At 45.5% G+C, this 12,120-nt stretch overlaps 1 protein-coding gene and 1 long non-coding RNA gene across 2 annotated transcripts in view; one reads left to right on the forward strand and one right to left on the reverse strand.

The window, feature by feature from the left end:
- Positions 1-1,191: 1,191 nt before the first annotated feature.
- Positions 1,192-3,732, forward strand: LOC115892262. Its single transcript, XR_004052160.1, has 3 exons — positions 1,192-1,761; positions 2,727-2,811; positions 3,354-3,732. It is a non-coding gene; the product is annotated as an uncharacterized LOC115892262 (long non-coding RNA).
- Positions 3,733-4,996: 1,264 nt separating this feature from the next.
- The window catches only part of IL12RB2 (interleukin 12 receptor subunit beta 2), an 83,067-nt gene continuing 75,943 nt past the window's right edge, over positions 4,997-12,120 (reverse strand). Inside the window, exons 15-16 of the mRNA XM_010357075.2 lie at positions 11,818-11,917; positions 4,997-6,104 (exon numbers count right to left, since the gene is read on the reverse strand). Of these exons, the coding sequence (XP_010355377.2) occupies positions 5,562-6,104; positions 11,818-11,917 (643 nt within the window). The 3' untranslated portion in view covers positions 4,997-5,561. The remainder of the gene's footprint in view (positions 6,105-11,817; positions 11,918-12,120) is intronic.

The following is a 12,120-nucleotide window of genomic DNA, read 5'->3' on the forward strand; positions in this document are numbered from 1 at the left end:
CCACCAGTTGTAAGTCCAGCCCCGGAACTTCTGACCGATCAGCTTTAAGTTGAGGTTCCCACAGCCGCCTCTTTGGGTTTAATTTACTGGAGCAGCTCACAGAACTCAGGGAAACAACCTTTATTGGTTTGTTCCAAAGGATACAGATAAACAGGTAGTGCAAGGAATGGGGGAAGGGGCATGGAACTTCCATGCGCCACCTTTCAGGAATCTCCACATGTTCAGCTATCTGGATTCTCTGTGAATCCAATCCTCTTGGGTTTTGCTTTTTGTTCCTTGTTTTTTAAGACAGTCTAGCCCTGTTGCCCAGGCTGGAGTGCAGTGGCATGATCTTGGCTCACTGCAACCTCTGCCTCCTGAGTTCAAGCGACTTTCTCGCCCCAGCCTTCCAAGTAACCGAGATTATAGGCATGTGCCACCATGCTTGGTTAATTTTTGTATTTTTAGTGGAAATGGGATTTTCGCCATATTAGCCAGGCTGGTCTCGAACTCCTGGCTTGGAGTCATCCACCTACCTCGGCCTTCCAAAGTGTTGGGATTACAGGTGTGAGCCAACCGTGCCTGGCCCTCTTGGGTTTTTATGGAAGCTTCATGACATCAGCATTTCTTCTCCCAGGGTATGGGTGGGACTGTCTCATGGGAGGGTCTTAAGGCCCACAATTGGAAAGGCAGGGGAATGTTAGAGTGAAAGGAGGGTAGGAGAAGGTCAGAGGCCAGCCCCTGAGGCCTGACACACCCAACATAGCAAAAAACTAAGGAGGGCTACGGGAGTTACTGTTATGGGATAGGAGTCCCCATCCAGACACCAAGGGGATTCTTGGATCTTGAGCAAGAAAGAATTTGAGGTGAATCCATAAAGTAAAGTGAAAGTAAGTTTATTAAGAAAGTAAAGGAATAAAAGAATGGCTGCTCCATAGAGCAGCGGCGTGGGCTGCTCAATTGAGTATACTTACAGGTTTTTTTTGTTGTTGTTTTGAAACAGAGTCTCACTCTGTTGACCAGGCTGGAGTGCAATGGTGCAATCTCGGCTCACTGCAACCTCCGCCTCCCAGTTCTAAGCAATTCTCCTGTCTACAGGCACATGCCACTATGCCTGGCTAATTTTGAATTTTTAGTAGTGATGGGGTTTCACCATGTTAGCCAGGCTGGTGTGGAACTCCTGACACCTCAGGTGATCCACCCACCTCTGCCTCCCAAAATGTGTGAGTCACCATGCATGGCCTGAATTATTTCTTGATTATATGCTAAACAAGAGGTGAATTATTCATGAGTTTTCTAGGAAAGGGCAATTCCCAGAGCTGTGAGTTTCTCCTCTTTTTAGAACCTATAGGGTAACTTTCTGATGTTGCCATGGCATTTGTAAACTGTTGTGGAGGGAGCGTCTGTTAGCATGCTAATGCATTATAATTAGCATATAATGAGCAGTGAGGATGACCAGAGGTCACTTTCGTCACCATCTTGGTTTTGGTGGGTTTTGTCTGACTTCTTTACCACAACCTCTTTTATCAGCAGGGCCTTTGTGACTTTTACCTTGTGCCAACCTATCTCATCCTGTGACTAAGAATGCCTAATCTCCTGGGAATGCAGCCCAGTAGGTCTCAGCCTTATTTTAACCAGCCTCTATTCAAGATGGAGTCACTGTGGTTCAAACACCTCTGACATCATGAGCCAGCAGCCATGGATGGAAACCAATATATATCATTATAAGACCACAAAATTACTGACAATTTTCCTGAGGAATGAAAGCCTGGCTGTATGTTGGTGAGTATCACCTAGACCTGGTGAACCCAGCAACTTGGTTTGGGGTTTTTACTAGTGGTGGGGGCCAGCGGGGAGAAGAGCAGATTGTGAAAACCACTTGGGGCAGTGGCAGAACAGAGTTACCCATCCTCTGTCATTCATGGAAAGAGGACACCTTATCTGGCAGACTGAGCTGCCAAAGACATGCTCAAATACGTCTTTAAAACCAGAAACACCCCTCCATGCATCACAGTGGTGCTGTCACCAAATGGGAGAGAATGGGGTTTGGGAAGGAAAATGAATGAATGCAAACAATTGTTCCAGTAAGGAGGAAATGGGCACAGATGACCTGGCTTCTGGAATAGAAAGAATAAGACAAAGCAGTGGCAGGTGATGCTGCTGCTAAAAGAAAATCAGTCTAAGCCAAAGGGAAAAGTCAAGCTGGGAACTGCATCAGGCAAACCTGCCTCCCATTTTATTCCCCTCCTCCCCCAAAAAACTGCATACTTTCCTCACAATTTGCCTATGAGGGCTTCAAGATCTTTACTCTAAAACAGTTCTGTTGAATTTCACCATAGCTGATCTTCACAGGCGTGGGACAAAAGATAGACAGAACTCAGAATCATCCCTCTGTTCACCTGAGCTACCTCCTTCTCACATGTAAATTATGTATTTAGTAAAAGATTGATCAAAACCCCAAAAGAATGCAACCTTTGGCTCTTATTTACCTATGACCTGGAAGCCCCTACTTTGAGTTATCCTGCCTTTCCAGACCCAACCAATGTACATCTTATATATGTTGATTGATGTCTTATGTCTCCCTAAAATGTGTAAAACCAAGCTGTGCCTTAACCACTTTGGGCACATGTCCTCCGGACCTTTTGAGGCTGTGTCATGTGTTATTTGGCAAAATAAAAACTTTTTAAATTAATTGAGACCTTTCTCAGGTACTTTTGGGTTTATGATGCTTACTTTTTTATTGATAGCTACTATGGACCAGGCATGATGCTGGTGCTGGGGAAACATTGCCAAAGTTCCTGCTTTCAAGTTGTCTGTAGTCCAACAGAGAAAGTAAGTATATGGTAATCATGCTGAGGAGGCCTCAGCATCCTTAGGAGTCTTTAGGAGTCAAGGAAGGATTCCTTAAAAAAAAAAATTTTTTTTTTTTTTTTTGGGAAGACAAATGAGGACTGCAGTATCATATGAGACTTTAAGGGAAAGAAAAGGGTGGGGAGGTTAAATGGGAGACTTGGTAAAATGGGGTATTGTAGACACAAGGAAGGGGAGGAGAAGAGTGACTGAGATGGATGAGAGGTAATCAAAAAGAAACCAAAGATAGGAAAAACCAGGTATTGTAAGAAAACAGTGAAGTTAGCTCCCATTGCCAAAGGATAATAGGTTGTTCCGCTTCTGAGGAGGTGGCCTTAGCTGTCACGGTTTGTGCCAGTCAAGGGCATGTCCTGGGTGCAGGCAAGCTACAGTGATGCTGAGAGGAAAGGAACCACTGGGGGTTCCGCACAATAATAGCTAAATAGAGTGGAATAGAAATAGAAAGGAAGGAACTTTTCAAAAAAAGCCTGAGAAAACTATAGGTGTTAAGTTTGGAATTGCAGGAAGCAAGGACGTATCAAGAGTTTCAACCTGAAGAAGCAGAGCAACTGTCCATCGCTCAATTGCTAGAGCTCTGAGGGAAATCTGGAAAACCTAAAGCCCAAGAACAGTTATTTCTACAGGACTGGGGTATGTATGGACAAGTTTCTAGTTCCACACATTAGGGAAGAAGTACACATTTGCAACAAGTACTTTGTTAAATGAAAATCCAGAGGATGATGGAGAAACCATCTCAGTTCCAATGTTCATGTGGGAAGGGGTAGGGGGTAGACCCCAGGCTTGACAGGAATTTAAGAAAAAGTTTTTTTGGATCTTTTATCTTGTTCTTTTTTTTTTTTTTTTTTTTGAGACGGAGTCTTGCTCTGCCGCCCAGGCTGGAGTGCAGTGGCCGGCTCTCAGCTCACTGCAAGCTCCGCTTCCCGGGTTCATGCCATTCTCCTGTCTCAGCCTCCCGAGTAGCTGGGACTACAGGCGCCCGCCTCGTCGCCCGGCTAGTTTTTTGTATTTTTTAGTAGAGACGGCGTTTCACCGTATTAGCCAGGATGGTCTCGATCTCCTAACCTCGTGATCCGCCCGTCTCGGCCTCCCAAAGTGCTGGGATTACAGGCTTGAGCCACCGCGCCCGGCCTTATCTTGTTCTTTAGGGAAGAGCACTATTAGCAGTTTAGACCGAGACTTTTCTCCACTAGTTAGGTAAAAGTGCCTATGGTGAAGAGACAGAGGCAGCAATGGGCCAGGGAGGGTGGCAAGCCAGGGGCCACAGTTTTAAAGAGCAAAACATGGATCATGTTCCAAGTCCATGCTGTGGAAAAGAGAGTTATCTTCCAGGCTCAACTTGAGCTGGCAGAGGACCAGCTCAAAATCTTGGGGAATGAAAGCTGTGCCTTTGGGAACAGGGGAAAGACAACTTCTGAGGACAACCTTGGAGTCTGGGGTCTTAGACCCTGAGACAGCCCTGGTCCTGAAGGCAGGGCCTGCTGCAGCAAAAAGGAGAGGAAACAAGGGGTCAGAGAGCCTTTGGTCCAGCCCTTTACAAGACACCCGAGATTCAGAGGGGGAGGCTGGGTTGCCCAAGGTACTGTGGTACTATGGTGAGTTTACAGTAGGTCTTCATCATCCAGATGCCCTTGATTTGCTGAAAGAAGATGAAGCCAAAATAAAAGAATAAACCAGCAAAACTAGGAAAAAAAAAAACAGAGTCTTGCTCTGTTGCTCAGGCTGGAGTGCAGTGGCTCACTGCAAGCCCCACCTCCTGGGTTCATGCCATTCTCCTGCCTCAGCCTCCCAAGTAGCTGGGACTACAGGCACCTGCCATCATGCCCTAATTTTTTTTTATTTTTATTTTTAGTAGAGACAGGGTTTCACCATGTTAACCAGGATGGTCTTGATCTCCTGACCTTGTGATCCGCCTGCCTCGGCTGGGATTACAGGCGTGAGCCACCGCGCCCAGCTGGAAAAAGGTACATTCTTAGACTTCTACAAATAAGACCAGTCATGATCACCTTGGGGGCCCTCTTACATTGGTGTTTACTAATGTCTTTTATGTCTTCATCTGTAGAACTACATTGATTTGTTTTGAAGGCTCTTAATAATCTAGGAGCCATCTAGAGCTGTGCTCTCCAATATAGTAGCCAGTAGCCATGTGTGGTGATTTAAATTTACAATCAAAATTTAATTCCTCAGTCAAGCTAAACACATTCCAAGTGATTAACAGCCAATGTGCCTAGTGTCTAATGTATTGGACAGTGAGTGCAGAGGTAGAACATTTCCATCATCTCAGGAAGTTCTGTCGGACAGTACTGATCTGTTGTGTACAGGCTGCTGTGTAGCGGGTGCTTTAGAAATAGTAATTGCATGAATGGTCCTCTAGACTGTATGCCACTACTAAGAGCTGTGGTTTCTACTCTCCTCCTCATTTCCCTTTCTGGCCAGCATACCAAGAAATTTACTAGGAATTCACATTGGAGTCTCTAGGTCCACACAGTGAAGGATGTAATCTTAAGGCCCTGGGAAAGGCAAGATGAGGCATCTGGGTGAAGACCAACTCCCAGTTCCTAAGACTCCCCCAGAGCTGGCTTGACTGTCCTCTAGCTGCAGCCAGACTGATGGCAGTACCCAGAGATGACAGCCGCTGGAGCAGGGGCTGGGGGAATTGGGACAGGCTGTGCTGGTTGAGGGCACGCTGACTTTAAAGCTCCAAGCCTCACCACTCAGAGCATGAGGGAGTCACACCTCATCTTTAACTGATCCAGAGTCAGCTTATCACCACAGGAGAAGGTGAGTGGGTGAAGAGAACTTGAGGGGAAAACAGAAAGGGAGATGTGCTGAGGCTCCAGTTCTTCTAGAGAGTCAGTGAGAGGCACCTCATGTGAGGGGAGGTCATCTATGTTGGAGGGTAAGTAGCCATCGTGGGTGGGAAGGTTGCCCGCTGGAAGCACTGTCCAGGGACTGGCTGGGTTTTCTGGCTTTGGGTAGGAACCCCTGCTCTCCAGCACCTTGTACAGATCCACCAGTTGTCTGCTCTCAGCTGGGAGAGCTCTTGGAAGTGGTGGGCTTGAGGCACTGTGCATCATGTCTTTCTCAGAGGCCTGGTGACCTTGGGTTCCTTTTCCCCTTTGTGGCCAGTTGGAGCAGTGGGGACGTCTGACAACTGGGGTCACTTGATGAAGGACTTCACTGATGATCAGGGGTTCAGGATCTTCAGGCATGGGCCAGTCTATCAGGAGCCTGTCCAAGGGCAGCTGTGTCTTCTCCTGAGCAAAAGGAGGAGGAAGAGGCTCACACTGCTGTAGAAGCGAACTTAACAACATTATTTCTCCAGTGTTCCCAAAGGCCTCACAACCTGCACTGTCTCCTCAGCCCTGGTTGCAACATGGTGGGCACTGGAGTTTGCGAGGTAAGAGAAATAGTTAACATTGTTGGGGAGGCAGAGGGGCAGGAGCTGGAGACTCCTCTCAACCCCCAGCCAATGAGTGATTGACTACCCTGCTCAACCTTCAACCTATCTCTCTCTTTTCTTTTCTTTTTCTCTTTTCTTTTTTCTCTTTTCTTTTCTTTTCTTTTCTTTTCCTTTCCTTTCCTTTCCTTTCTTTTCTTTTCTTTTCTTTTCCCTCCCTTCCTTCCTCCCTCCCTCCCTCCCTCCCTCCCTCCCTCCCTCCCTCCCTCCCTTCCTTCCTTCCTTCCTTCCTTCCTTCCTTCCTTCCTTCCTTCCTTCCTTCCTTCCTTTCTTTCTCTCTCTCTCTCTTTCTCTCTCTCTTTCTCTCTCTCTTTCCTTCTGTCTTCTTCTTTTTTTTTTGAGACCAAGTCTCCTTCTGTTACCCAGGCTCGAGCTCAGTGGCCCAATCTCAGCTCCCTGTAACCTCCACCTCCCAGGTTCAAGCAATTCTCTTGCCTCAGCCTCCCGAGTGGCTGGGATTATAGGTGTGTGCCACCACGCCTGCCTAATTGTATATTTTTGGTAGAGACAGGGTTTCACCATGTTGGCCAGGCTGATCTCAAACTCCTGACCTCAAGTGATCTGCCCACCTCGGCCTCCCAAAGTGCTGGGATTACAGGCATGAGCCACCACGCCCAGCCCCATTTCTAATGTGAACCAAGCTTTACTATCTGCTTTTCCTCAAGGACAGAGGTCACTGGATATGCAAAGGAAAGGCTGAGACTGCTTCTGTCTTGGGGAGGAGGCAATGAAGCCTTCAGGGTCACACTAAACAGGTGATGAAAGGACACGAGAGCTGAGTCCTGAGAGACGTGTGGTATTTTCCAGGTAGGGAGGTGCTGGCAAGGAGGACTGGTGTATTTTGGAACCTGCTAGTTATTTCTTATGACTAGTAACCCGAGACTTCAGAAATAGGAGGCGGTCACATCACACAGGGCCTTTTAAGTGACGCAAGGGTGTTTGTGCCTTGAGAGAACTACTGAAAGGTTTCAGGCAAGGTAGTATTCCTTGTCAGATCTGCTTTTAAGAAAGACAACTTTGGAATAACATTTTTAGAAGAAATTTTCATCTTTTTTTGCCTTTAGCTAATTGTGTTTGTAACAGACAAAATTAGCTTATACTTTTTAAAATTAATTAATTATCTCACTTATTTTCTCTTAGCGTTCTGCCAGTGACCAGCTCTTCAATGTCCTATCTCTTTCCTTTCCGAACTTGCTGCCAATTCCTGAGTCCAAGTCCTTGGCACTTTCCTATTAACACTTTTTAAAAACTGGGCTTTAATTGGGGTCTCTTTGCCTCCTAGAAACAAATCCTACACACTGGCTGCCTGATCTTTCCCAAGCAGAGGTCCAGAGCCTCTACTGACTTGGCTTCCATGTACAGTCAAGATTCCAGCATTGGCCTGGCAATTGGTTCCTGCCCTTCCTCCACCTCCCTTTCTCTTCAGAAGCTGCTCTTTCAGCCACTGTCCCAGTCTTACTAATCACGCCCTTCTCTCAGTGCCCCACACACTGTTGCTTCCACCGCCAGCCTTCACCCTGCTTGTGTGTGCCGCCCACTGTCCCCTGCTTGGTGCCTTCTCCTTCCATGAGGCCCCTGGTGACTGTTCCTTCCCCTGGATGCCTATTCAATGAAGAAACCACCGTTAAGTTCTTGGCATGTAATGTTTTGTGCTGTCACTTTTTAAAAATATCTGTAAGCTATGTGTGCACAGGGACCATGTCTTATAGGAGGAGTAGGATGACAAAAAATAGCCATGGGACAAGGCACACCCTGGGGACTAGTCCCAACTCTGACACCGTAGCCTGGGGAAAACCAGTCTACAGTGGTCTACTGAGGCCTCTCTAGGGCCTCAGTTCTCCGATTTGTCCAATGACAAGTTGTGCAAGAGGAATTTGGTCTGGATCTTCTTCTGACATCCCTTCCCTTGCCTTGGACATGGCAAGTGTCAGGAAAGTGAACAATGGCACTGTCTCAGAACAGATTTCCACAAAGGGCCCTGCCAAGCTAGAGGATGTGTGTATGTGTTGCACTTTAGGGTGGCTGCTCTTTTCTGATCACTACCCAAACTGGCCCTGGCACGTTGGTCTGGCTCGGAACACAGCTGGCAGCTCTGGGAAGCTGAGCTGCCAAAGTGCTGCTACCACAGATGTGGGAGAGATTACACCCTGTGAGGAAATGGCTTGTCGTTTTCACAAGGTGAGGTGTTTGCTCTGCTGTCAGGAAAGCAACAGCGGCACTGAGAGGCCGCTTCTCACAGCTTCTCACGGCTTTTACAAAGCGGGCCCTCTGGCTGCCAAGTCCTTGGGGGCAGGCCTCTTAAACCACTATCAGTTCAGGAACCTCATGGACACTATTTTAAGCTTTTCCAAGTTGGATAACACTCCAGCAATCCCCTTTATGATTTGGCCTTTTCCTTCAGAGCTTTAGGGCACATGGTTTTGTAGCCACATCTTAAGAAACAGTAGGCAGTAGGGGAGGGAAGGCCTGAGAGCTCAAAGCACATTTGCTAGAAGGGGAGGACACACTATTGTGTTTCTGTTGTCTGCCTCTGCCTAGCACCCGGAGAGCAGTTTGCTTTCTAAAAACAGTCCACCTCCTTCAAGGGTCAAGCCACATGGGGTTCTAAGGCCATCTCAAGGCCTTCATCCTGGAGGCCATATTTAAGCTGCTTAATTTAAAAAATTTTCTAATTCACTGGTTATTTTTGGAAAAAAATTATATGCACATAGTGTTCTTAAGACATTCTAGGCCAGGTGTGTTGGCTCATGCCTGTAATCCCAACACTTTGGGAGACTGAGGCGGGTGAATCACTTGAAGTCAGGAGTTCAAGACTAGCCTGGCCAACATGGTGAAACCCCATCTCTACTAAAAATACAAAAATTAGCTGGGCGTGGTGGCAGGTGCCTGTAATCCCAGCTACTTGGGAGGCTGAGGCAGGAGAATCGCTTGGACCTGGGAGGCGTAGGTTGCACTGAGCCCAGATCATACCGTTGCATTTCAGCCTGGGCAATAGAGGAAGACTCTGTGTCAAAAAAAAAAAAAAAGATATCTAAAAGTTCAAAGGGACTATGTAATGAAAATTAAGTGGCTCTCATACTCTCCACCCTCTCCCCGGAGGCAACCACCATTCTCGGTTTCATGTGTATCATAGTGGGCTTCCAGAAATATCCTGTGCCCATGCTGCAGATGTATGAGTGTATGTAAAATTGCCCTCATTTTTATATAAATGAACCCACTTTAGACAATTGTGATAAATATTGCTCTTTTTACTTTTAAGTATCTTGGAGATCTTTAGGCACATATAGATCTATCTCATTTTTTAAGTATTTGCCTAATACCCTATTGTACAGATGTACCCAAAATGTTTAATTTGCCCCCGGTGCACCTTTACATTGTGCCCAAGTTTTCGCTTCTATTGATAATGCTGCAATGAACACACTTAGGCTACACAACTTTGGGCATATGTATACCAATTTCTATCACCTTCCTTCTGTCTTACTTTCTCTAATAAATCTCTTCAGCTCAGAGGTGTAGACTGCTAGAAACACTCTCCTCATCCCGTGTTTAAAGATCCTTTAAAATGTATAATGCAATGATGAGCAGCACATCCTGCTTGGATATGAGTCCAGGATCCACCATTTAGTCGCTGACTAACATTGGGCAAGTTACTTAGTCCTCTGTGCCTCAGTTTCCTCATGTGGAAAATGAAGATAATAATCATACAACCTCATGCCAGGCATGGTGGCTCATGCCTATAATCCCAGCACTTTGGGAGGCCGAGGCGGGCGGATCACGAGGTCAGGAGATCGAGACCATCCTGGCTAACATGGTGAAACCCCATCTCTACTAAAAATACAAAAAAAATTTAGCCAGGTGTGGTGGCAGGCACCTGTAGTCCCAGCTACTCGGGAAGCTGAGGCAGGAGAATGGCGTGAACCCGGAAGGCGGAGCTTGCAGTGAGCCGGGATTGCGCCACTGCACTCTGTTGCTCTGGGCAACAGAGCAAGACTCCGTCTCAAAAAAAAAAAAAAAAAGAAAATCGTACGACCTCATAAAGATGTTTATGGGTTAAATGTTAACATATGAAAATGTTTTCAAAAGTGCCTGGTACATATAAGGTAATATATCTAAATTATAATAATGAATGTATAGTATTATTATATAATTATATGACAGAATATATAAAATATATAAATATATAACCTGTACATTATATATATAAAATAGTGATAACAGCAGTTTGTGTATATATATATATATATATAAAACAGCAGTTTGTGTATATACACACACACAAACTGCTGTTACTATCACTATTTTTGCTGTTGTAACTTAATAGGGATGAAATCCCTCAGAAGAGACTTAAATTATGGGTCTTCTTGGGAAGAAAGTGAATGATCTTTGTCTTATGTGACTCATGTGCTTTACATGGCATCTTATTTAATCCTCACGGTGGTAAGTAAGAATGATAAATGATATTGTTTTATGGAGACTGAAACTTGGGCTCAGATAGCTGGGCAAGTTGCCAAGAGTCACACACATAGTAAGTGGCAGAGGCAGGGGTGGCCTCTGGGCTTGATTTCAAAGGCACTAAACTGTAGTGACTTAAATTCCTAAGGAAGCTGTGGCTGGGATCCACTCTTTTTTTTTTTTTTTTTTTTTTGAGTGGAGGCTGGGACTATGGACCACTGGCTTCTGGCCTGAGGAAGGGTGTGGATGACAGAACATACTCGGTAGTTGGAGAGAAGCATCTTGCCCGAGAAGTGTTGTAAAGTCTTGGAAAGTAAGCCTGGAGCTGTCAAAGCCCCAGGCGATGGGAGGAATATTGGCTTGCCACTTCTCTCTCCTATTTCTCCCCTTAAATGTAGTCTTCATATTCAGATGCTTTCAACTTCCAGACCCTCCACCAGGAATGGCCCATCTTGCCCACTGTGAGCTTTCTCACCTCTTTTCCTAGGCTGCAGCAGTTCCCTTCACTCCCTTTACTCTCCCCTCTCTCATCTGCCAGCTGATCAACCTCTCCTTTAAAACCTTTTCTTTGCACAATGGAATGACATACTGGCTTCTTACCCAAACCAAAATAGTATGGGTTCTATTTATCTTTTCTATGCTTAGACAGGAAAAATCAAAATCTTCAATTCTCTTGAATTTTGGATGACTCAATGCTCAGACTAGTACTCAACAAATGGCCAAAAAAAAAAAAAAAAAAAAAAGCTTTCTTCTTTTGAAATAAGTTAGGTGAGAACAGGAGAGCAGTTTGGTGAGAAGGGGAATGTGAGGCATACTGAGGAATAAAAAGCTAGGGGGTTTTAGTCTTATGATCATAAACTTCAGAAGATTCCTGTGCATGGTTTCTCTTAAGTTCAGGAAGAAAAATGAGAGTGATGACTCAGTGGTAGCTTAGCATGAATAACTTAAGCTCAACCATAGGATCTCAGCACCCAGGCTTCCTCATCACTACAATGGAAAACTTAGATGTGGTGATCACTAGAACCCCACTGACTGACCACAGAGGAATTATACCTTACCTCTGCAATGGGATATTTCTTAGCGCAAGTGCTATTTGCTGGATCTGGAATTTCTCTGCTACACCACTGAGGTCTGAGGGCCGCTAGGAGAACAAATAACCTATAGATAAAGAAAACAGTGACATTTTCTTAGGTGTGCACACAGTGGCATGGAAGCACAGGTTCTCAGTGCAGTAACTTCAGTGTAAGGGCTGCTTTTGTATGCAAATAAAATATAAACACTGAAAGACAAAGATGATTTATCGTCCAAGGCTACAGTAGTTTTCTGTGAAATTACAACAGTCACTTGGGGTTTGCTAAATA

Source organism: Rhinopithecus roxellana, chromosome 12 (genome assembly GCF_007565055.1).
Source record: "Rhinopithecus roxellana isolate Shanxi Qingling chromosome 12, ASM756505v1, whole genome shotgun sequence".
NCBI lineage: Eukaryota > Metazoa > Chordata > Mammalia > Primates > Cercopithecidae > Rhinopithecus > Rhinopithecus roxellana.